Source organism: Ictalurus furcatus, chromosome 7 (assembly GCF_023375685.1).
Source record: "Ictalurus furcatus strain D&B chromosome 7, Billie_1.0, whole genome shotgun sequence".
Classification (NCBI taxonomy): Eukaryota; Metazoa; Chordata; class Actinopteri; order Siluriformes; family Ictaluridae; genus Ictalurus; species Ictalurus furcatus.
Genome location: NC_071261.1, coordinates 13,221,222 through 13,245,108, shown reverse-complemented (window position 1 = coordinate 13,245,108; position 23,887 = coordinate 13,221,222). Strand labels below are relative to the sequence as shown.

General features: G+C 41.0%; 2 protein-coding genes across 20 annotated transcripts in view; one reads left to right on the top strand and one right to left on the bottom strand.

Annotated features, from left to right (window-relative positions):
- Positions 1-18,604, top strand: part of pde4bb (phosphodiesterase 4B, cAMP-specific b) — a 29,034-nt gene extending 10,430 nt beyond the window's left edge. Inside the window, exons 7-16 of one of the 2 annotated variants that reach the window (XM_053628599.1) lie at positions 10,272-10,384; positions 13,382-13,475; positions 14,638-14,828; positions 15,157-15,255; positions 15,374-15,538; positions 15,784-15,883; positions 16,224-16,378; positions 16,479-16,601; positions 16,693-16,875; positions 17,005-18,604. In XM_053628599.1, the coding sequence (XP_053484574.1) occupies positions 10,272-10,384; positions 13,382-13,475; positions 14,638-14,828; positions 15,157-15,255; positions 15,374-15,538; positions 15,784-15,883; positions 16,224-16,378; positions 16,479-16,601; positions 16,693-16,875; positions 17,005-17,286 (1,505 nt within the window). In that variant the 3' untranslated portion in view covers positions 17,287-18,604. Of the gene's footprint in view, positions 1-10,271; positions 10,385-12,134; positions 12,264-13,381; positions 13,476-14,637; positions 14,829-15,156; positions 15,256-15,373; positions 15,539-15,783; positions 15,884-16,223; positions 16,379-16,478; positions 16,602-16,692; positions 16,876-17,004 lie in introns of those variants that run through there. The other variant, XM_053628598.1, reaches the window with a different exon arrangement.
- The window catches only part of si:ch211-107p11.3 (GT1 domain-containing protein), a 29,892-nt gene that overhangs the window by 2,766 nt on the left and 3,239 nt on the right, over positions 1-23,887 (bottom strand). For 3 of the 18 annotated variants that reach the window (XM_053628600.1, XM_053628605.1, XM_053628607.1), the window contains 4 exons: positions 23,773-23,832; positions 23,552-23,680; positions 21,895-22,077; positions 19,317-21,730 (listed from right to left, as the gene is read on the bottom strand). In XM_053628600.1, coding sequence (XP_053484575.1) covers positions 21,665-21,730; positions 21,895-22,077; positions 23,552-23,680; positions 23,773-23,832 — 438 coding nt within the window. In that variant the 3' untranslated portion in view covers positions 19,317-21,664. Of the gene's footprint in view, positions 1-3,130; positions 3,223-18,387; positions 21,731-21,894; positions 22,163-22,245; positions 23,681-23,772; positions 23,833-23,887 lie in introns of those variants that run through there. The other 15 variants (XM_053628603.1, XM_053628601.1, XM_053628611.1 and 12 more) reach the window with 15 other exon arrangements.

Sequence of the window (23,887 nt, the reverse complement as noted above, 5' to 3'; positions counted from 1 at the left end):
AGTCATGTTAGATGATCTTATTAGCATTAGTGGGGGTGATGCTAGCACATATTAGCTAGCAGTGAACAGTATAAATATTTATAAATATCATCTCAGCAATCTCAAGAGATCCTGTGAAGATTTATCAGCAAAGATTAGCCATCTAGCAAGCATTACGAGTTAAAAATATAAACACACTGTATATAAATATGACTTCAAAATCCTGTCAGAAATCCTGTCAGATTAGCCTATGTGCGCTAGCAGTGAGGATGATGAATGTTTATGAACGTATTGAAGAAATCACCTCAGACGTAATCAGACATTAGCCATCTACTTATCATAATCAGTCAGGAAATCCAGTTAAATTAGCTCACGTTAACTAGCAATAAGCATTGTAAAATATTTATAAAGCATTCAGAAGGCATGTCAGGAAGTCATGTTAGTGAACTGACTAGCATCAAAGGGAAAAAAATCCTGTCAAATTAGCTCACATTGGCTAGCAGCGAACTTCAGCAACTGCTCAGAAATCCTGTCAGGATTTAGCAGCAAAGATTAGCCACCTACCTAGCATTACTAATTAATATAAACATATATATGACTTCAACATCCTCTCGATAATATTTCTGTTTAAAAAAAAAAAAAAAAGCTTAAAAATCACCTCAGATGTCATGTCAGGTGGTGATATTAGCTCACATTAGCCATCTGTCTAGCATTTGCAGTTAAGACATCTTCTCAAACAAGCTCATGTTAGTTAGCAATGTTCATTATAAATATTTATAAATTCTATCAGGTTAGCTCATTTCAGCTAGCAATAAAGATTATGAGATGAGAGCTGACTAGCATTAGTGAAGGAATCCTGTCAGATTAGCATGTTAGCAAGCAGTCAACATATACATATATTGTAAATATTTATAAACATGACTTAAATGCCCTCTCAGGATTTATCAGCAGAGATGAACCAAGCACCTAGCATTAAAAATATAAACCTACTGTAAATAAATAAGAGCTCAAAATCCTGTCAGGTTTTCTCATGTTAGCTCATATGGCTTAACAAACACCTCAGAAGTCAATTTAGGTGATGATATTAGCGCAACTTAGCTAGCAGTAGTGATCGTTATAACTATTGATTAACATGACGTCAACATCCTCTCAGAAATCCTGTCAAGATTGATCAGTAAAGATTGGCGATGAGGAACTCCTTTGAGGTTAGCTCAAATCAGGTAGCTAGCATTAATAGATAAGAATATAAAGCATACTGTATATAAATATGACTTCAAAATCCTCTCAGAACTCCTGTTAGAAATTAGCCATCGATCTAGCATTAGTTAAAAGAAATGCTGCTGGGTTAGCGAATGCTAGCTAGTTAATGTTAGCAGTGAGAATGTGAGACTATTAAGACTATAAAATCCTCTCAGAGATCCTTGTTTTAGCAGTGTAACTAGCCTTATCAGTGACGAGATCCTGTCACATTAGCTGGTTTTAGCAGTGTTACTACCATTATATATGAAGAGATCCTGTCAGGCTAGCCTACGCTAGCTTGTTGAGTAGTATTAGCAGTGAGAGCGTTTATGAACATGGGTTTTTCCTGTAAGATTAGCGCAAACTAACTAACAATAAATATATGACACTAATGGTGTGTGTATGAATACCGAAGATAACCTTCTCTCTGTTTGTGGACTTTCCTATGTACACTAGACACGAAGTCACGCCCACATTCCCATGTACGGCCTTTTCAGCCAGTTCTTATCTCCATATATGGAGTGAAAGATGTGTTGTGTGTGTGTGTGTGTGTGCGGAGGACGCTGGACCAGTTTTCCACACATGTATTCATTCATTAGCACTTATTTTCTGTGTTTATTGGCATGTTCAGGTGTGTTTGTGTGAGTGTGTGTTTAGTGTTTGTTAGAGGAATGTGGTGGTTAGTGTTTGCTCCTAGCATTAGTGGAAGAAGCATTGTGTGCTAATGTGTTCTCCGTAATCAGGCATTTCCTCACATTAATGTCGACACGGCAGAGAAAGAACTAGGTGAAAACTCTTCCGCTAAACGTATGTCCTGATATTCACTAACGAGTAAATAAACAACTATTAAATGAATAGAATGACCCGAATGAGTCATTGCTGTGCTAACTCAGTCACCGGTGATCGATTTTGCAGCTTAGCGATCACTCGCTTCGTTTTCCATTTCGCAAAGACATTTAAACTTTCCCAAGACACATAGCGAAAGATGTATCGTATGTCCATTCATTACAGAAAACGACACGAAACGGCACCAAATTATGAGCATTGTTTAGTAGGAACACGTTCTTCAAAGTGTGATGAGTTTAGCTAACATCAGAGAACCATATTCTGTACACTTAAGTCGGACGTTTTGACTTTCATCGGAACGTGAGGCGTACGTAATAAAATACCGATTTTGCTCAAGTATTTTAACAGTCTAATAACAGGGCTGAGGATTTTTGGTTCATTTTGTGCGGTTGGATCGGATCATTCTCTCACACCACACTAGAGCTTCGCCACTCGTGTAGTCTTGGACTTGATTTCGCCTGCCCACGCAACCCACATCAAAGAGGAAAACACGAACCGAGAGTTAGATTGTAATGGACTAGGTGAAAGCACGCTAAATCTTTCAGTTATATATATATATATATATATATATATATATATATATATATATATATATACACACATATATATACATGTATAAGAAAAAAAAAATTTCTTGTCTGGACCCACTTTCAGATTGTGTTGTGTTGAAAGGTTGACTTCAACGCTGGAATGAATATCAGTTAAGAGATCTGGCATCCGAATCCATCCTTCCTCTGATCTCTCGCTTTAGACTGAGCCGTTGATCTGGAGGCATTTTATAGTAAACGAGATGAATATCCGTTTTCGCATTTCTCAGAACTTCCATCTGCATCGACTCTCAAACAGCCCTGTGTCCGTTGCTCTGGCTCTGGCAACCCATCCGAGTCAGATTCTCTGAATTAAATAAACTGAATGAAGTATACTCTTCATAATAAGGCCGTGACAGAGTGTGTTTTCCTTTCCAAAGATGGCATGAGCAGCGTTTACACATGTCCTTGAATAAATGAACACTTTGCTGGTTTCAGACCATCTGATTCATTAAACGAGTCAGATTCACCTCGCAAGAACGTCTGAGCCTTTTATGGGTTGTATCTCATGTGCTTAAGGTCATGGGTCAGAAGGTCACAGAAGACTTCAAACCCCAGGACTACCCGAGCACTGAAAAAAAAAAAATCGGATGTTTAAATTCACTTCTTTAGTTTGGCACTGAAGAAACGCGGAAAGCCTATCGTTGAATGTAAACAACCATATAGCTATACGCTGGAACGTTATGGAATCATCTTTACCTTTTGTAGAATTCTTTCCTTAGTGTAAAAAGTAATGTGGACAATTCTAATTGGACTGTCCGAGCTATTTTGCGTACTCGTTTATTACGTAGAGATTACGTAGCTTAACAATGATTTTTGCACAAAGCGCTTCGATCAAACTAAATGCGCAAACGTCGGACAAACAAACAAACAAACAAAATCATTTTCATCGTAGCTAACAAATACCTATCGAAATAGCATAGTAACCTAATTACAAATACAACGTTAGAGCCGGTTATAATGCATTATCATATGTATAGTAACAGCTCGTTCATGGGGACTTCGTTAAATGAATTAAAAAACGTGCGTAAACACTGATACGGTGAAATCTTTTGTAATTTATTGTAACGTGTACAGAAGGAGTCTCCAGTGTCGACGCTATGTAACAGTCAGAGGTAACGCTGTAACTTTTACGTTTTCCGAAGTCAGGATCGAACGGTGTCGCAAATGCACAAGGATGCTTTAACGCAAAAAATAAAGGCGCAAGCATCGGACGAACAAACAATCCTTTTAATCGTAGCTAACAAACCGCTATCTTGTCGTCTCGGAGTAAAAATTTGAGCAGGTTCTATTGCGTTATCGTTTTTACTCGTACAGTACGTAGACAAATTAAAAACGCGTGACGTTTATGGAAGGAGTCTCCAGTGTCAGCGCTACTGTATGTAACAGTCAGAGATAAAGCTGTATGTTTTCAGGACAGAGGAGTTCACATTGTAGGCAGAAGACAAGCTGTGTTTTTGTTTTTTTTAAGAGAAAAAAAGAGAGGATGGTGATTGATGTCATTTTTTTGATGAAATAAATTAGTTAATGAATTTTTTTTTTAAAAGGAAGAACTAGGGGCTCCGTTCTGCTCCTTGGCAGATCTGCTCCTCGGTTTCTGTGGTGCAGGAGCTGTAGAGCGAGTCTGGAAGGCGTCGCACCCTGCCCAGTATGTGAGTTATGCCTTTGACGTCAGCAGAGCTGTAAAAGCCGACTTTCTCTAAAGTGATCCAAGGCCAGGAGCGCTGCGTGGTGCCGTGAGACAGAGCGCAGGAATGAAGCAGGGAGAGAGAGAGCGAGAGAGAGAGAGAGAGAGAGAGAAGGAAAGCAGAGCAGAGGGTGCTGGTACAGTGCTGTTTACACCAGACCTGCCTGATTAGATGTGGGCTGAGATTTTTTTTTCTTTTTTTTTTTTTTAAATACAATACAAAAAAGCCCAGAGCAAGAACAACACAGCAGTTTGAATGACAAATGTGGCGCAGCTTTCAGGATGTGGTTGGCTGCAAGTGTTTGCGAGGAATGTGGCGTGTTTACCTTCCAAGAAAATGTGGCTTATACCCTACAAAAAAGTCCAACTCTGATATTTAATGATCTTTCACACACACACACACACACACACACACACACATCTCTCCTTTATACTTCCTCACACACACACACACACACACACACACACACACACACACACACACACACACACACTAGTGTTCAGGGTTTATGCAGTGAAGAGTGAGAAAAGACAGCCAGTAGTTAGTGATACACAAGACTGAATACTAGTCATGCCTGGTTAGCATCACGCACACGAAAACTAGCCGAGACTAACTAGCGTTATGCGAATCAGGACTTTCGTCTAAAGTATGACAAAATGTGAATGAAAGCTAGTGAAGAAATGCTAATTTGCAAACAAACTGTAAATTATCCAATAATTGAATTACGCAACTATTATAATAAAGTAATAAAAATCCGACATGGCTGGTTAGCATTACATGAATGAAATTCAGCATTTAGTGTTAGATTTATGAAATGTGCTGGTTTTGCCTGTATGTGAATCAAAGCTTTTACAGCAAATCGAACATTTTGCAGAGAATAATATCTCTGCGAGTAAAATTCGCAGATCGTTTTGCCAATTTGTACGCGTTTATTTCTAGAACGAATTATGTCGAGATTATGTCTGTCGAAATATTCGTAAATGTGGCATTGCTAATCGTGAATAATAGGCAGTAGCTAGCATTACGCGTGTACGAAATGCTCGTGTTGCAAATCAACAATAAAAAGGCAGAAGTACAGAAATTAATATTAATAAGACGATTTTAATATGTCGGGGCCAAGATAACGCAAAATGACCATCTTTCTCTCTTAGTTTTTTTTTTAGCTAATTTTTTTTTATCAATTATTAGCATGGCGTATAACCTTTTTTTTTCAATTCACAGTACTCAGTTTCAGTCTTGGGTCTCATTTAAAATCCAGTTCATAACAATAGGAGGAACAGGAGGGAGGGGGCGAGGGTTAACGGTGCACCCGGGGCATTTTTCCACACATATTGAGGGCCGCTGGTGAAACGTTGCCGGATCACTACACGTCCTCTACTTCACCCGGGACCAGCAGTGCGATGGTGGGAATATGTGGCCTTTACTCCACATAACAGCTGAAGCGGGAGGTTAAGATTCCACAACAAGACGTATCGGACCGAGTCGGTGCTCGTGCATCCTTCAGAGCTTTTAACACCACCGCTGTCATTCCACCGTCAGATCTTCACATAATTATATATAGATATAGATGTTACTTTGTGCTACAGTCTCCTCCGAAACTATTGGAACGCAAGGTCAGTATATTAGTGTGTGCTGTACACCAAAGACATATGGGTTTGAGATCAGAAGATGGAGATGATACGAGAGTTTAGGATTTCAGCTTTTATTTCCTGGTGTTTACATCTGGACGTGTTAAACAACATAAAACAATACAATACAAATCGGGGGTTCTGATACAAAATGTCCGATGTCGTTTAAAATGTCTACATAAAAATACCAGGAAATAAAAGCTGAAATTCTAAACTCCTCTCATACCCATCTTCTGATCTCAAGCCCAAATCTCTTCAGTCTGTAGCAAAAAACAAATAAATTGGCCTCGCCGTTCCATTAGTTTCGGAGGGGGCTGTAGATAGATACATAAATAAATAAATAAATAGGTAAGTGAATACATGTGAACATAAATAAATAGGTAAGTAAGTAAATAAATAAGTCACTAATAATAAGGTGTTAAACAATAGTAATAGTATAATTACTATTATAATAATAATAGTATAAGTGTTAAACAAGTGTTTGTTTAAGACTTATACATTAGTTTTTCCTTTAATAATTGATTATTTATTTTAATACATTTTCAAGCTCACCACTCATGGAGGAGATTATACAGCAGCGCCACAAGAATAATAATAAATATTAATAAATGTGTCTTATATCTGAAATCGGCCTCAGGAATATTTTATGACCTTTCACATACATACCACAAAATCGCTCGTTTATCTGTCCTTACACACACACACACACACACACAGAGAAAACTGAAGGTTTGTATGAACAATGATGAGTTGACATTTCGCAAAACTATTTAACGTTAAACAAACGAAACGTGCTGAACAGGAATATTAGCGTTTGAAAAAAGACATGCTAAGCCCAGTGCAGCAAATCATGTAAAACAGCCAGTAGTTAGCATAACGCAAATCAAAAAGGACCACTAGCAGAGGCTGGTTAGCATGACACACGTACGAAAACCGACTAGCATCATTTTGAATCAGGAATGCAGGCCAGTAGGGCTGTTCTGTGGTAGTACAACGAAATGTTCGTGTCGCTAATCAGGGACCGGTTAGCATTACGCAAATTTTAAAAATGAGAATGAAATCTGTTAGCATTACACTAGAGTGTCCTTGGTGTTTCTCAGGATTTATTTACGTCAGCTGATTAGCTAGATTACAGGAGTAAGCAGGCTAACTGACAATGTTTTTCAGCTGCTAGCTAGTGGGGTGCGTAGCTAGTGAGGTGTATAGCTAGTGAGATGCATAGCTAGCTAGTGGGGTGAATTTCAGGTTGAAATGTTTTATAATTAATTTATCATATGCTTTAACATAAACAAACAGCGCAGCAGATTATATACATGTCAAATAACATTGTGTAAATGTGTATGTAGTGAATGAGGCAGGATACAAGTGCACGGTTTATATGGATTTATTGTTGGTAAATCTATAAATCAGGGCCAAGAGAAAACGCAGGTAAAATCTATGACGATCCATGATCGATTACACAAGAAAAGAAGCTACACGGGAAACCCAAGGCAAAGACAAAGGAGGATTTAAATAGACAAAACTAATGGAAAGCTAAACAGAGAACAGGAGAGTCCACTCAGGACATACACCAAGTCTAGACTTGACCAGACTAGGTTTGATTGGCTCTGGTGAGAAACAGGATTAAAATGTCATTTTTAATGCTTTTCAGTGGAACTGCATTAAAGGAGTTTTATTTCCTACACCTATTAACACAAAAATGTTTGTTAGTAAGTCATGATTCTGCTGCTGTCTGGCTTCCAACCAACATCCACGAGCACTTTGCACTCAGTCATTCAGTATAATCGTTCAGATTACGCACTGATTTTATTGAACAGATTTCCTCATCCCTCTCCTGAAATCCATTCTTGGCTACACCACCAGCCCCCCCCCCCCCACCCCCATGCCGATTCCACAGTCTCCTCATGGCCTCATCAGAGAGTTCCGCGCTTTTGATGAGATGCTTCAAAGGTATCCGCTGGTAGAAAGCCGCTCTAATGTGACACGCAATTGGCAGCGAGGATCAAACAGCTGTAGTGCGTTTAAAGCTCCGTGACTCGCATTCAGCCGAAGCTGCAGCTTCTTTGGTGCCTTTACGAGCAGGTTTGGAAAAAGCTTGACTCATATATCAGTGGAGCGAGCGGACAGAGGAGCAGTGTGAAGCCGGACAGGGGGGACGGGGGGGTGGAGCGGGACGGAGGCAGATGGGGGGGGTCTCTGGAGCAGCGAGAACGGTTCACAAAGATGGTTCTGTGGCTCGGAATGGTGCTGGGAAACTCTTCACTGTGGGCTTTTGTGGATCTGGATGAGCTCCTAGACGTTGACGTGAAAACGTTAGTCCACAGCGCTGAAGTGGGTCATGGGAGTCGTGTAGGAGGCGACGTCAGGAAACGTGTCGTTAGTTACATTCCATTAGTCGGCAACAGTTTTTAAAAAATTTATTACGAACTTACCATATGTACACACTATTGCGTGACAAGTCACTCGTGTCGATTGTGGGCGTAGCCTGTCCAGGAATATGACAGAATATGTTAAAACCACGGTTTTTCTTCCATTTTTGAAGGAACGAAGAAATGCCGGATGACACGCACCGGAGGAATTCCTCTGAGGACTTGTCCGAGTCGATCGCTTGGACTCGTCGCTTTAATGTCATACCTAATTTGCATAGAATTCAGAAAATCTCCATTCAAACGCTGCTCTGTTATTCGCACATACGCTAATGTGAAGTGAAGGCTGATGTCATGCTAACTCAAGAGTCATTTTGAAAACGGTGTATTACGTTTTGGGTTCTTCCCAAAAGCCCACAATAAAACATAAAAACAATCAAATAAAAATAAAAACAACATGCTGAGCATGCCCAGTGAGCATCTGACCCATGACCTTTCTACCATTTTGGTTTGTTTTACCAATATGAACATAAAACCTCGGATAGAAGGCAGCGTAGCAGTAAGCTCCACCATCTTGGACTTGCACGTGACAATAATTTCGCTTGCCAATCCCGTCACTAATCCCGAACGATCCCTCATTTCCAGTTTTATTTATTGCACATTTGGTTTGAGTGACGCTGCGGCTCGACTTTACCCCACGCTTACACTCCCACAGTGGTGACATATTGATGGTGGTATTCGTGTGTATCCACGCCAGGCTTCAGATCCACACACACACACATGGCTTTAAACGAGCTGCACATGTGGAACGTTATTCATCATCTGTAATGCCGAGTGTAGCGCTCACGGATGTCAGCGTGTTTAATCGAAACCTTCCGTCACATCCATTTTATAGTTCCTCTGATCTCCACATCTGGAGGCTGGAGTTTTAACGCTGCGATTACGCGACACGTCATTAACGTCCAAATTGTACTCCATTTCATTCCCGTGTATAGTTCTGTTACAGAATATTAACATAATGACACCTTTTTGGCCAATAAAAAAGGGGCGTCAGCCTTTTTGTGTTGAGTTAGATGCGTGGCGAAAATATTTAAACGAATGTGAGATAGCCGTGGTAAGGATCAGAGCGACCCGACAGCGCAACCCTGCGTAACAGCACAAGGTCAGCGAGGCCCGGCGTGCCCTTATCTCATCGCTTTCGTCAGTAAGCGTTGCGTCGTCAGGTCTGACACGTAACATACTAGGCGGGCGATATTCTCTAAGAGTTTCTCCTAAATGCAAGAACTTGTTAGTAATCTCACTGCTTCTGGGCTTGAAACACAGGAAGTGGGTTTTGTTTGCTTTGGCTGCAGACCTGCTGCTCTTGGAAGCGAGCCAGACGAGGGAGTAAAGTTTACGTCTCGGGTCGCTCACGCAAATAGAAAGAAACAAAAAAACCACCACAGCGTGGGCTTTGATTACAGTGCCATCACTCGTTATTTCTCTCGGGGTGGATCAAAGATGGGAAAGTTACGAAGTTACAGAGTTAACACAGCTCCCCTGGCTGATCTGTAGGCATCTCAACTTTTATAGTCGTGTGGATGAACGAAAGAAGCCCCTACTCTAAAAAAAAAAAGCCAGACTGACATTTGCAGCTGTTTGGCCATAATACTCAGCGTTATGTGTGAAGGGAAAAGGGGTGAGGCTGTTAATCCCAGCTGCGAAGCATGGTGGTGGCGGCATCACGCTGTGTGGGTGCTTTGCTGGAAAAGGAGACACATGAGAGCAGGGCAAATGTGTACGAGACAACCCGAGGAACGTGCTAACACAATGGGCATGGTATAATATGTTAATAAACCTGAACACGTTCAGCTAATTTATATTTATAATTTCTACAAATCCTTGATTTGTGACTCTACGTCTTTCTCATGTCTCTCCCTTTCTCTCTTGCTCTCCCAGATGAGTCATTTCAGAAGCTGGCCTTGGAGACCATGGAGGAGCTGGACTGGTGCCTGGACCAGCTAGAGACCATCCAGACACACCGCTCCGTCAGTGACATGGCCTCCAACAAGGTGAACACACACACACACACATACACACACACTTCCACTCTCACCTGATAAATTCTCCATTAGCAGCATGACGCTGGCGGGGATTTTCCCACGAGGAATAGTTCTGATTATGCTAATAGTACAGCAACACGCGCTACTTCCTTGTTCTGCGGTGGATTGTGGGGAAAAATACGATTAGCGCTGAAATTAAATAAAACGACGAAGCGATGACGACATATCAGCGATCCGCCGTACATGTCCCTGCGAACGAGCCGTTACTTCAGAAATTATGACGTATCAGAACGAGCGCATGGATGTAATATAAACCTGCGCTACTGTCAGAGCTTCTGCTATAGAACAGTAATAAACACCTTCTGACCAGTCAGAGCGCAGAATTCAGAGCTGATATCAGGGTTATGTTTGCTCACTGAGAAGGATCTGTGACTGTTCCAGTACAAAAACTGCAAATTCACACACACACACACACACACACACACACAGAGCTGAAGTTTCAGCAGTATGAATGAGGTGGTGGAGGTGAAACAATGTTTACACACTGCAGTTTGCGGGAATGTCGTTGGTGCAGTAAATTATTGCGTAATAATGCAGGAGTTTGCAAAAACGTGTGTTTTCTGCTTTATAGTTTTGTTTGCTAGCTTCTCAGTGTCGTATACATACACCAAGAGAGCTAATGCTAACCTGTGCTATTCTAACTGGTAAATAGCTTCTATGCTGTTTAATTAAAACCAGTATTTCATGCTAATCTCTGAGCCAAAAGCAGTTTATATAAACACTCCAGTGGTTTGTGATTAGCTAATCACATATATTTCCATAAGCTCCACCCCTTTTTGCAGCGTGTTGATTTCCCACTCGAACACACATACCCACCTATGTCGGCTATTAACGTCTAACATAACGAGGGTAATTCCCGGCCCGACACTAACCAGTCGCACCGGTTCAACTCGCAGTGTGCAAAAGATTGTACACCCTTAGGACAAAATGAATATGATTTACAGCGTTTGTTATGTCCGGTTTCGCAGATGATCCTTCTTCATCATCAGCAGTAACAAAAATTGATATGTTAGGATTTAAATAGTGGAAAAACTCTGAACATGATTTAAATATAGATTAATATCTAGTAGGAACCGTTATATTTCTTTCTATGGATAATGACATTTCTTTTGTTTTCTTATTTTTTCTTTCGGCTGTATAGAGTGTCTAAGCAGTTAAGGGTTAAGGGATGTAGCTCATGACCCTGTGGTCCACCTCTGTACAGAGCTATACCACTGTACGTGACCTTAGATGACACAGTGGTGTGTGGTGTGTGTGTGTGTAACTAAGCCAGAGGAGGCCGATTTCCCGTAGATGACCTCGTTCCTGTATTTACACTGATAAGAAATCAGAAAAATCAAGATGCAGAGCCAGACATGGGGCGAGACCACACGAACACACGGACACTTATTCTAATGAAATCTTGAGGTTTTAACGGTTTAATCCACTCGCCCGCTGGTGTTCTCAATCAGGCCCTGACGAAACAGGCGAAGGATTAAAAGTGAGAAACTGAAATGACGCCGGTTCACTCGAGGGCACTGAGGGGGCCGTAATCAGGAAATGAGTCTCAGCCTGACAGCCAGAGTGTGTATACCTGAGGCCATGAAGAGAAAGCACGAGGGAGGGAGGGAGGGAGCGAGTGAGGGAGGGAGGGAGGGAAGGGGAGGAGTCTGAGGGAGGAGGCGGAGCCAGTTGGAGTGAGGTGAATTAGCCAGGTCTTTGTCTCACACATTTCCTGGCGTGTGTCAAAGTGAACGAGTGTGGAGTGCAAGGCATCGTGAATGCCACCATGGGACTATGCTGCTCTGAGAAAGCGAGAAAGTTTGGTGTGACGAAAGGCTGGACTGAGGTGAGGAAAGGAAAGGTTTTGAATTGTGTGTGTATATATACATACATACATATATATTTTTTTTAATGTTGCATGTTTATGTGTTTAGTCATTGCCATTCATATTTCACAGATCCACATTGCGTATCCAGTGTGATACACAAAAACACGTAACACAACCGGTCGAGAAGTTCTCCAGCTCATAAAAATGCACACTTCGACACTTTTACATGTGCTGTAGTCAAGAAATGAGTGTGTGTGTCTGTGTTTCACAACAACAGGGTCAGAATTACTTGCCTCATGAATCAAATAATTCACCTCCTGTGGTGTCAGACAAAGACGTGTGTCTTAGAATGAAAGCCATTTTGACTTTTTCCTCAATATTACCTCAACTCTTCTGAGTTTTGGTGTGAAATTCAGAAAACCACGATGCGCAGGGAAAAAGAAAAAAGGTACGAACGCAAACCTCATCACATACAGTAGTATCGCAAAACTCTGGTGTTTCTGCACAACGTTCCTACTGCAACACTTTATTTTTAGTGTTACGCTGTGTAACTGGGAATGATGCAATGCAAACCATTTGTTCAAATTATGTTTAAAAGAAATAAACCCTTTGCAAATGCAAAAGCGTCGTTTTTGTAACCATCTTGCAACGTGCAAAACTTCGTCCTGACACGGAAGATCGGTCGATAGGGGCATTAAGTCATGTTGTGTTGTAATGTGGTTCAGTAAAAGTGCACCAGCCGGCTTGCTGTACAGCTGTTTTCGTGCATAAGCAGTGGGATTTACTCTCTCACGCAAACTCTGCATGAGAAGGTTGAAGGGCAGATGGGAAAGAGAGAGAGAGAGAGAGGGAGAGGCTGAAGGGAAGAGGCTGGAGCGAGTCAGTTTGTCAGAGATGGAGGATGAAAAGAAGAAACTTTGCTTTTGCAAACTTTTTGTGGATTGTTATGTTCGGTGCATTGTGAGTGCTTTCTCTGAAAGCACTCTAAATAAACATGCCTGAGACCAACTACTTGCTCTCAGTCTCCTGGTGCTACATTAAGGTGTGTGTGTGTATGTGTATGGCGTCTTTGTCGTAACTCGATGCACAAGTTTAAAGAACCTTCTTTCTAACGTTAATTCTTTCATGCTTTGCAGTTCAAGAGGATGCTGAACCGTGAGCTCACACACCTGTCGGAAATGAGCCGCTCCGGGAACCAGGTGTCTGAGTTCATCTCCAACACTTTCTTAGGTGAGTCTGATCTTTTATCTTCCATCGCTTGTTCCATTCCAGATATCTGCACTGCGACAGCGACGTGCAGTATTGCTGACCGAGACCCAGGCTGGGCATGAAGCCTTATATTCACTAATGTATTCTCACATAAGTGACCGAACGTTGACATAAAGTAGACGTTTTCATGTCATACAACGTTGGCTTGCTGAATGGGTTTACCTAGTGATCTGTCCAATCACTTCACTAGCTAAAATGGTTTTATCGCCCAGCCAGGGGCTCCGTACTTTCCGGTCTGCAATGCTGCAGCTGTGTACAAAGACTGTAAACACTTCCTGGGTTCATTTCTGTTGTACAGTAGAAGCTTTTATTGACGTTAGAACTGTAAGAGTTGTAGTGCATGATGAGAAAGAATGAAGAAAAGCAAATGTAGAAGGAAAGCCGTAGCAGCAGTCAGGCCACCTCATGGTTTACTGCTGCTTTCAAACCAACAAACCTGTGGGTTTTTTTTTTTTGGCCTGCAGATTTTTTTGGTTGCAGAGCGAGGAAGGGTGGTGGGGGTGGGGGGGGTGACAGGGGGGGTTATAATATCTGTGTTTGACTTCGTTCCAAGAGTTTCTCATGCTGGTAGAGACAAAGAGAGATAAATAATATGCTGTGTGAATCTATGACAGTAGCAGGAAGTGAGCGCTATCAGGATTCGGGGAAAAGAAAGAGACTTTTATGCTATCCATAAAACCACAGTACACAGGAAACGTTTCATTTCTCAAAGTTCCCTCTGAGAAACGTAATTCCCTATATTGCTTTGGGATTTGCATCAGGTGTGTGTTTTGTAGACAAAGTAGTGCTGAGGGTTTTTGTTCTGGAATGTAGATTAGCGACGATGTTTCAGGGAGACCGCAGAGTTTTACTTGTAACAACATTATTTACTCATGTTACGCCACGCAAAAAAAAGCTTGCGAAATGACGCAGAAGAATTAACCTTAAAGTATAATAGTTATGGAAATGGACACTCACTCACACACACACACTTTGCGTGTACGGGAAATCCCCCCCCCGGTGGAGGGAGAACAAATGAACAGAAGTGAACAAGAGTTAAAAAGGTCACAAACAGTAATGAACTGACTGTGCTATGCAAGGGGGACATTAGCCTAACTGACAGATCAAAATCTCTCCCTCGCAGACAAACAGAATGAACTGGAGATCCTGTCGCCTCCGCCAAAGTCTCGGGAGAGGAAGAGGAAACAGCAACAACAGCCGCTCATGACTCAGATCAGCGGAATGAGGAAGGTCGCACATGGACCAGGCATCTCCAGCAGCTGCAGCGTGGCCCGATTTGGAGTCAAGACCGACCTGGAAGACCTGCTTGCAAAGGTAAAATTCACCATGCATCATCAATTCACTCCCTGCTTCCCAGATTTCCCAGTTGCTAGCTTGATCCAAACCCTCATCTCCTTTATTCCTAGTGTCCTTGTCTGAAATTCTAACGTTTGATGGTTTTCTTGGTATCCGAGGTCGCTGATTTCCTAGATTGCATGGTTTTAAACCTTTCACTGTCTTGCAGTTTCATAGTCTCCATGATTCCTAATACCTTAATCTTCTAGTCTCTTGTTTCCCAGTTCCATAGTCTCCTGGTCTAATAGTTTCATAGTCTGCTACTTCTACTCCATCTTAATAACCGCAACACTCATCTATTCCCAAGGACTTGGAGAACATCAACAAGTGGGGGTTGAATATCTTCAGGATTGCAGAGCATTCCCATCAGCGCCCTCTCACCTGCGTCATGTACGCCATTTTACAGGTCAGTGCCTTGCTTTATCCTTTAGGGATTTTACCCAAATAGAAGTAGTCAGAAAGTCAAAAGTAATCGTGTGGCATTTGAGCCTGAACTAATTTGTACGATGCTGTATGATCTGCAGGAACGAGATTTGATGAAAACCTTCAAGATCCCAATGGACACTTTTGTGACCTACATGATGACCCTGGAGGACCACTACCACTCAGACGTGGCTTACCACAACAGCCTGCATGCTGCTGACGTCGCACAGTCCACACACATCCTCCTGTCCACCCCTGCTCTAGAGGTGAGAGATGATCCGTTATTTCTGTAAAATCTTCTTGTTGTAAATTGTTTGTAAACATGCCTTGGAAGTCTAAAACTAATCCCAAAATAATGTACCACGTTTTGTTTGGATTTCATTCTCGCGTGCACGTTTTCTCTCATTGGAACGTAAAGAAGTTGAAGTCAAACTCCTCGGATATCATGAGATCGACATTTTGATTTCAGTCCGCTAATTCTCTTCCCATATTCTTTTCTCCTCTTTCCCAGGCGGTTTTCACAGACTTGGAGATTCTGGCAGCCATCTTTGCAGCAGCGATCCATGACGTGGACCACCCGGGGGTCTCGAACCAGTTCCTGATTAATACCAGTGAGTGCTTTTGCCCTTCCATTCCTTCCTTCACATGCAGTTTGAGTAACTAGCACCAGATGGACACCAAACATTCAGCACGTTGTGTCTATTTTATCTACGCTGCCGTTTAGCCGTGTCTAGTAAGACTTTCGAGTAAACACACCCGGCTATTTTTGTGTTTGTGCGTTTTATTTTCCTTCTGTCCTCTTAATTATTGAGCTTTGTCTTCTTTACATATGTTCTTTTATCTTTAATTGGATATTGTGCTTTTGGTTTAGTTCTTTTCTTGTTGTTGTTAACATGCTGTGCAGAAGTTTGGAGGTCTTTATAAATAAATTGGACTCCTCTCGACTTGCAGACTCAGAACTGGCGCTCATGTACAACGACGAATCTGTTCTCGAGAACCATCACTTGGCCGTAGGCTTTAAACTCCTACAAGGGGAAAACTGCGATATCTTCCAGAACCTGTCAAAGAAACAACGGCAGACTCTTCGGAGAATGGTCATCGAAATGGTAAGTCGACTAAAGTCCTCCTTTTGGTGATACCATACAATGCATTTTTCTTTCTTTTGTAGAACCTCTCAGCTAACGTTGCTTTGCTTACTCTTGTTAGGTGCTAGCGACAGATATGTCCAAACACATGAGCTTGTTGGCGGATCTAAAGACCATGGTGGAGACCAAGAAAGTGACCAGTTCAGGAGTGTTGCTGCTGGACAACTACACAGACAGGGTACAGGTGAGATCTCATGGAATCCAGGAAGTGACTTTTGCATAAAAGGGTCATTCTTGAAGAGTCCCACACTAATTAACCTTTGTGATGTCTACAGGTTCTGCGCAATATGGTCCACTGCGCCGATCTCAGCAACCCCACCAAGCCTTTGGATCTTTACCGACAGTGGACAGATCGCATCATGGATGAGTTCTTCCACCAGGGTGACAGAGAGAGAGAGCGCGGCATGGAGATCAGCCCCATGTGTGACAAGCACACCGCTTCTATCGAGAAATCCCAGGTAGGAATCAAGCACATCACCTTCAGGGCACCATTGGTAATGTTTTCTTCAAATTCTTCAAGTTCAAGCCCTTTAGTTTCTCTTTCCTCCATGTACACATCGATTAATTTGGTTCTGCTTATCCTCCAGGTGGGATTCATTGACTACATTGTGCACCCTCTGTGGGAGACGTGGGCGGATCTGGTGCACCCGGACGCCCAGGACATCCTGGACACTCTGGAGGAGAACAGGAACTGGTACCATAGCATGATCCCTCAGAGTCCGTCTCCTCCGTTCTACGAGGCAGAAGGAGACAAGTTCCAGTTTGACCTGACTTTGGAAAGTGAAGATGGGGACAATATTCACCTTGAAGGACCTTCAGAAACAGCTGACATGGACATAGCTACTTCTTCCTCGCCAGCTGAGACGTAGCAGCCCACTATGTTGGCCATGTTGGTTTATTCCCTGAAACGGAGATCAGCGAAACTCCTCGAAATGAAGAAGCTACTTGCAGACTTGACTAGTCCGGAGGCTCTTTTCGCAGAGTGTGATCAGAAGGTGACGATTCCTTGGAGCTGGTGTTTGTAGAACTCAACTAGCAAGTTCTCAAGTGATTTGCTGGCACTGAAGCAGGAACTAAGCAGGTCCTGAAGCTCAAACGTATCGCCAGTATGGGATGCCATGAAGGAGAACTACTGACTCATGATCCGTATGGATTTACTTTATTTTGTACCGCCGTGTCAAAGACACACTAGTTTTTTTGTTGTTGTTTTGTTTTAAACTAGTGTGTATTTTGTAACATTTGTTTATAATAAACACAGCAGAACCCACATACACATTGAACATGAAGGATTTTTTCTGCTGAAAACAAAACCAGTCTTATTTGAACTGGGGAAACAATGGTTTATTGGAAAACCTGTATGTTCACGAAGTACACATTGGGGTTTTTATTTTTCTTCATAAGAGACAGTATTCACTGTGTTAACCTTAAGTTGTTTTTTTATTATTGTTATGGTTTTTAAAAATGGTACACGTTTGCGTATTGTAAATAGAAGCGAATGAACACACAATGAAAGCACTTTAATGCTGACACTGAAACCACTTTAGGATGAGAAAACTATCCATAACGTAAAACAGCGATGTTGCGTTACATCCAAAACGAAAACTGCCCCCATTTTAAACCATCGCTCAATGGTAAGCTTGCCAAAATTTTTCAGTACAGCTGATTTAAGAAATTCAACACAATATGTCACGGTCATGACAATAATCATTGACGTCAATGCACCTTGTTTCTCAGTATAGTCATGCACACACAGGATGTGGTTTCAGAAAAATGTCGCTACATGTCGCACATCCTGAAATCAGGTTTAAAGCCCTTGCAGCTGGTTGGCATTGTGGTCACATGCAGCACACTTAAAGCCGCAATGCTAGGAAGAACAATTATTCTCATTTCTAAAATTGTTTGCGAACTAACAACAGTATGTTTCAAACAGCTCCCATGTAGTATTAACCAGCGAACAAAACAATGATCTCACTTCTTTTTTTTGTATCATTGCAGTGCTAATGAGTATTTACCCTCAACTTCCCTGGTGGAATGTACACCATTATTCATTACTTTGTTCTGTTGTATTGCTGTATTACTTTGTGAATTGTATTATTTTATTAAGTGACTAACTGTCCCACACTGTGACATCATGGTGTCCCCGTGTCACTTGCCAAAGAATTTATTAAACGTGAGGAGTTTTGGAAATCTCTGGTGCCTTGTTCAATTTTTTTTATTCTCCTGCTGAAATGAATACACTTTCATTTATTCATTTTAAACGAAATACAGACTACAAACTAAAGTTAATCTAACAGAATTTGTTATTTTTCATTGGCAGATATATGTAACAACTTTTACAAGATATAGTGCATACAGTATAGCACACAGTATTATAGTGTAGTACAGCTATACTTACGTATATTCTTTTATATGTAGAACTACAAAAAAAACCTGATACTAACCGCATTTAAGCCCCGAATACGATACCAACTGCATTTAACCCCCGAATACGATACCAACCAGATTTAACCCCCGAATACGATACTAACCGTATTAACCCCTGAATATGATATTTACCATATTAACCCCTGATTGTGTTACTAAAAGTATTAACACCTGAAAACGATATTAACCACTCTAGCTGAATTTTCCACACACGCACACATTTTCCCCCAGTTTTGCGTGGCAGGAGATAGCAATCGTGTAGACGTGACAGCAGCCTCCACCCCAAGGCGAGCGAGCAGCGAAGCGTGCGGTGTAGAGCAGAACTCGCACAGACAGTACGCTATCACACTCCGGCATGTTCTCACTTCGTTACAGCACAGTACTGTCCACAGAGCAGAGGAACACGCTGAGGAATGCTGGACAGTGACTTCTCCACTCAGTGCCATCAGACTGTAAAAACCTACAGCAGGTTGTTCATACGGCTGAATTCAGGCCATGCAGAGAAGCGATTAACATGGACTCATTCAGCATAACATTAACAATCCATTATTACTGCTGTAATAGTGAGGAGTGTAAACCATGAGAGAGAAAACAAAGAAAGAACAAAAGAAAGAAATGAAGACAGAAAGTGGCAAATAGAAAAGAAACAACAAAACAAAGAAAAATAATTTATTGTGTTAAACATGATGTTTTTTTTTCTGACCGTGTGTCAGTATTTCTGTGAGATTTAAAGGGTAAACATTGACTGGAAGTGTGGCAAAGTTAGAAAGGTTGTTGTTGTGGTGTGTGTGTGCGCGCTTATAAGAAAGTGACTAAACACTAAAGAGAAGTCTGAGTTTCTGAGTCCTGAGAAGAAAAGCAGTGTGTTTACTAAAGCAGCAGTGACTCTGAGGCCAGCATTTTCCACTGCACTTCCAGCAGGAGCCGAGGAATCCTGGGAGTTTATTTTTGAAGAAAGCAGTGAGGGCCGAGGTTCGCTGACGTCACGTTCCCGGGGAAGCGAGCGTGGAAAGACGAAAGACGAGGCGCAAAGCCAAGTCGGGGCTTGGAGGAGGGCAGGGAAGGAGATAATACCTGAAAACAAGTGCTCTCGGTCGACTTACAGAGAAATTTCCTGCTTCCGTTATCTCTTCCTCAGAATGCAGGCCCAGGGCCAGGACTCGTATCGGGGGGGAAGTTACACAGAAGTCATTCAGGCAGAACAATAAGGGCGTAGACATGAAAACAAGCTGAAAGCCAGCGAGCGACAAAAAGAGTCCTGCAGCAAAGGAAAATTACATTTCTACATCTGAGGGACAAAACAGCGAGGGACAAAGAGCTTTAAAAGAACAAAAAGAAACAAAAATATATGCAAGAAACAGAATACAAAGAAAGAAAGAAAGATTGTGTCTCGTTTCTCTATGCCAGGTTGAGGTTTTCAGGTGTCAGTGATCAGGAGGTTATGAGTCTGAATCCCAGCACAGAGCAGCTGCTGAACGCTGAGGGAGGGTTCGGGTGACTGAACACAGCAGTCTAACACTCAGTATGAAAGTGAAAAGCCGCATCGGAGTGCTGTGAGGCACATCAGGTGGAAACCCTGCTTTAAAAACACTTCTGCTTGTGTGTTTATGCTAAACACCCACTGACTGCTTCACATCGCTGCTCTGACGTCTTTCACACAGAACTTCATCAAGTGTTGTTGTTGTGGAACCATACCATTGTGTGTGCAGGTTCAGGATTTCACTGTGCCCCTATCATTTTTCCACAACTGTCTTTATCTAAACTCATAAACATGTTCGACACGTCACAGCTTTCCCGCAGAGACTGCTGAAGAAAATAATCCAGTACATTTCATATACAATCACGCAGTGTATATGAAAAACTACCTTATATAGGCCTTTCATTCTGGATTGCGATTGGTCAGAAGGCATCAATTCATTTTCTATAACAGCAGCTCTGAGAGTAGCACAGCTGTACATCACGGGTTTATATTAAAGTGCTCGGAACAGCTCATTCACTGGGAACTTTAAAAAAAAAAAAAAAAGTTGATGTGAAATTTTCTGTCATTTATGTAACATTTATGGAAGGAGTCTCCAGTGTCAGCGCTTTGTAATGGTCATATTTAATTCTTTGGCTTTTAAAGTCAAAGGTTGCACTCGATTTCAAAACAGTGCCAACAAACTGCATTGAAACCGAATACACACAATACATCGAGGCAAGCAGTGGGTTATTTACCACTTTATCCAGCGCTGCCAGAGCAGCCTATAAATCATTCTGCTTGTTATTTCTACTCAGAAAATAAAAGAGCTGTCAGACAATTATTTTCTCCAAAATTTTAGATGGAAAATTCATTTTGGAGATCGGACTGTAATTGGAGGAGTCAAGATGTGTTCATAATGGCAGGTAAGTACCCAGGTGGCTCGGCTAGAGGACGGTATTAAGGCACAGCGATCGTCACACCCAGAAGGACTGAATTCATCAAGACGTTCTGGGTGATAATCATTTCGACAGCTGTTCTCAAATTCTTTGTAGCCAGAGACCTGTAAAATAAAGTCTGATTCCTTCTTTCCACTGGCAGAACTGACTTTGACTTTGGTGCTTGGACCCCTTAATAAAATAACTTTGATAATGTTGGCTGTGAATTCCATTACTGTAACAAAAATGTCAAAATCATGTATCAGTTGTAAAAGACAGTATTAACTCTCCATTCTGATTGAGAGGGGTGGAGTTACTGTGTTATTCTCTCCTGTCAATCAGAGTGGTGCTAGCTAATCGTGGCCATCTGTGAACTCAGGTATGCGGAGGAGGGCAGTTAGCGCTTTCCTCTGAATGTGTTTAATCAGTTCATCTCTCTGCACACGCACACACACCATGAGATGATTTTCCATAACAGGCTGCTTTCTCTCTATTCTGTAATGAAATACATACTGAAATAACACATTTAATTTTATCGTTTTATACTATAAAAAGATTGAGTGCTCATATCATTAATCATTACAACAATTTTGCATGTTGATTCAAGAACCTAACTGAATTTTTAGCCTTTATTGGTATATACTTTTCATTATCACTACCTGCAGTAACTCCACAGTGTCAGTGACTATACCGTGAACTCGAGCTGATCTCAGATGACCAGGTGTAAAGACAAACAGCGCAACCTTGTGGCTATAAAAATCACTCTCACACACACACACACACACACACACACACACACACACACACACACACACACACACACCTCTCCTGGGCTTCCAGAGCTTTCAGATACATCACTAGTGTTTTAATCCATGATTCCAATTTTATATACAGAATTCCTTCAGCGACTCTAAGGTCAAATTCAACCTTTGAAAAAAAAAGTACAAGATTAGAATTAAATAAAGTTGTAAGCTTTCTGATTCACAGCATCATTCTTGCTCTTGTAACCCAAATGTAAAGAGTTACAATTGACAAAGTAAAAAAAAGGGGGGAAAAACAGAAATTAAAAGAAGTAAAGCAAAAACAATATATAGAAGGGAAAGAGAAAAGCACATGAGAAAAATGAAAAGGAATGAGATGGAAACAAAGCAAAGCAGAAAGTTTTACAAAGCAAAAGTAATGTTAAAATAAATAAAAAGGAGAGAAAATGTATTTTAAAATATTAATCAATTTAAAAAAAACATACAAATTATTATTATTGAAAAAAAAATCCCTTTTTTCACATTTTAAAAAAAGATTTAGAAAATTTTAAACCAAATGAAAATAAAAAAGCAAAAAAAATGGAAAGGTAATTGAAAAAAATTAACAGGATATTAAAAAAGAAAGTTTTTTTTAAATAATACTTTTTTTAAATGCATAAAAAAATTTTTATTTTTTAAAAGAAAGAATTTTTAAAATAGTCTTAGTAATTTAATCAATCATCAAGCTTATAATTCAGTTCAATAACAACATTCTCATGCATTTCAAAATTCATTTGCATTTTCTATAGGAATGCAAACATTATGGAAACAATATTTTCTTTTGGAAAACATTATTATTTTAATGTATATTCTTTTGAATGAATTCCATCTTTACTTTGCCGTTAATCACCTACAGACGAATGGCTCATGACTGGATGACTAATAGACAAAATGAAACCAGTGTCACCAGTGTCATTTATAAGGTATTTCTAGTAAAGTCTGTCCAGTCGGCAGCCATTTTGGTGAGGCTCCAGAACAGTTATTCTCAGTCACACAAGACCAGGCTCATCTCTGCTGGATTAGGAAGAGACTTGTATAACAGAAATGGGTCGGCCATTTTTATTTGAAATGGCTGTTAAAAGGGCTCTTGGTGGTCTTAAGCTTTACGTAACACATAAAAAAATACCTTTTATTTTTCAGATTGATCTGGCTACTGTGCAAAGCACTCTATATTTAATCTGATATTTTCTGATAGGTGATTGGCTCTTTTTACTAGAAGGACGGGACTTACATGATATACGTAGCTGCCTTGTTGAGCGTTACCCACTGCTCCATTCATACTTTAAGCAGTGTCCTGATTCGACTCATGCTGTCTCTGGTAGAACGGACGATGGAGTTTAAATCTGATCTTTTCCTCCGAAAGTTAGTTTTAGACTGGCATCTGTTGAACTTTTCAGCTGATGTTATCAGTTTTTTGGGGGTTTTTTTATCTGTAGGAGCCTACATTTTTTATATCTCAGACACACAGTTCATTTCAGGTGTTCCTACTAATAATCAGTTCACTGACCTAACTCACATCCAGCTGTTTATCGAGCAGCTGGATCTCCTTCTCGAGCTTCTTCATCTTCATTTGCCGGTACGCGATTTCCTGTCTGAGGTAACGTTTATACAGCGCCGTCACATCTTCGTCTCTCTGCAAATAAAACTTTCACAACTCGTGATACGGTACTAAAAGAACGCTGCAAGGATATTTTTTAATGAATAATTATTAAACGGATATTTTTAACAAAGACTCACCTCTCCATCAGCAGGTCCCGAGGGTCCAGAATCTTCTTGACTTGTGTACGCTTCAGTCCCCTGCACATGGAACATGTGAAAGTCGCAGTAGAAGCATGGCAGCGTTACCCTTACC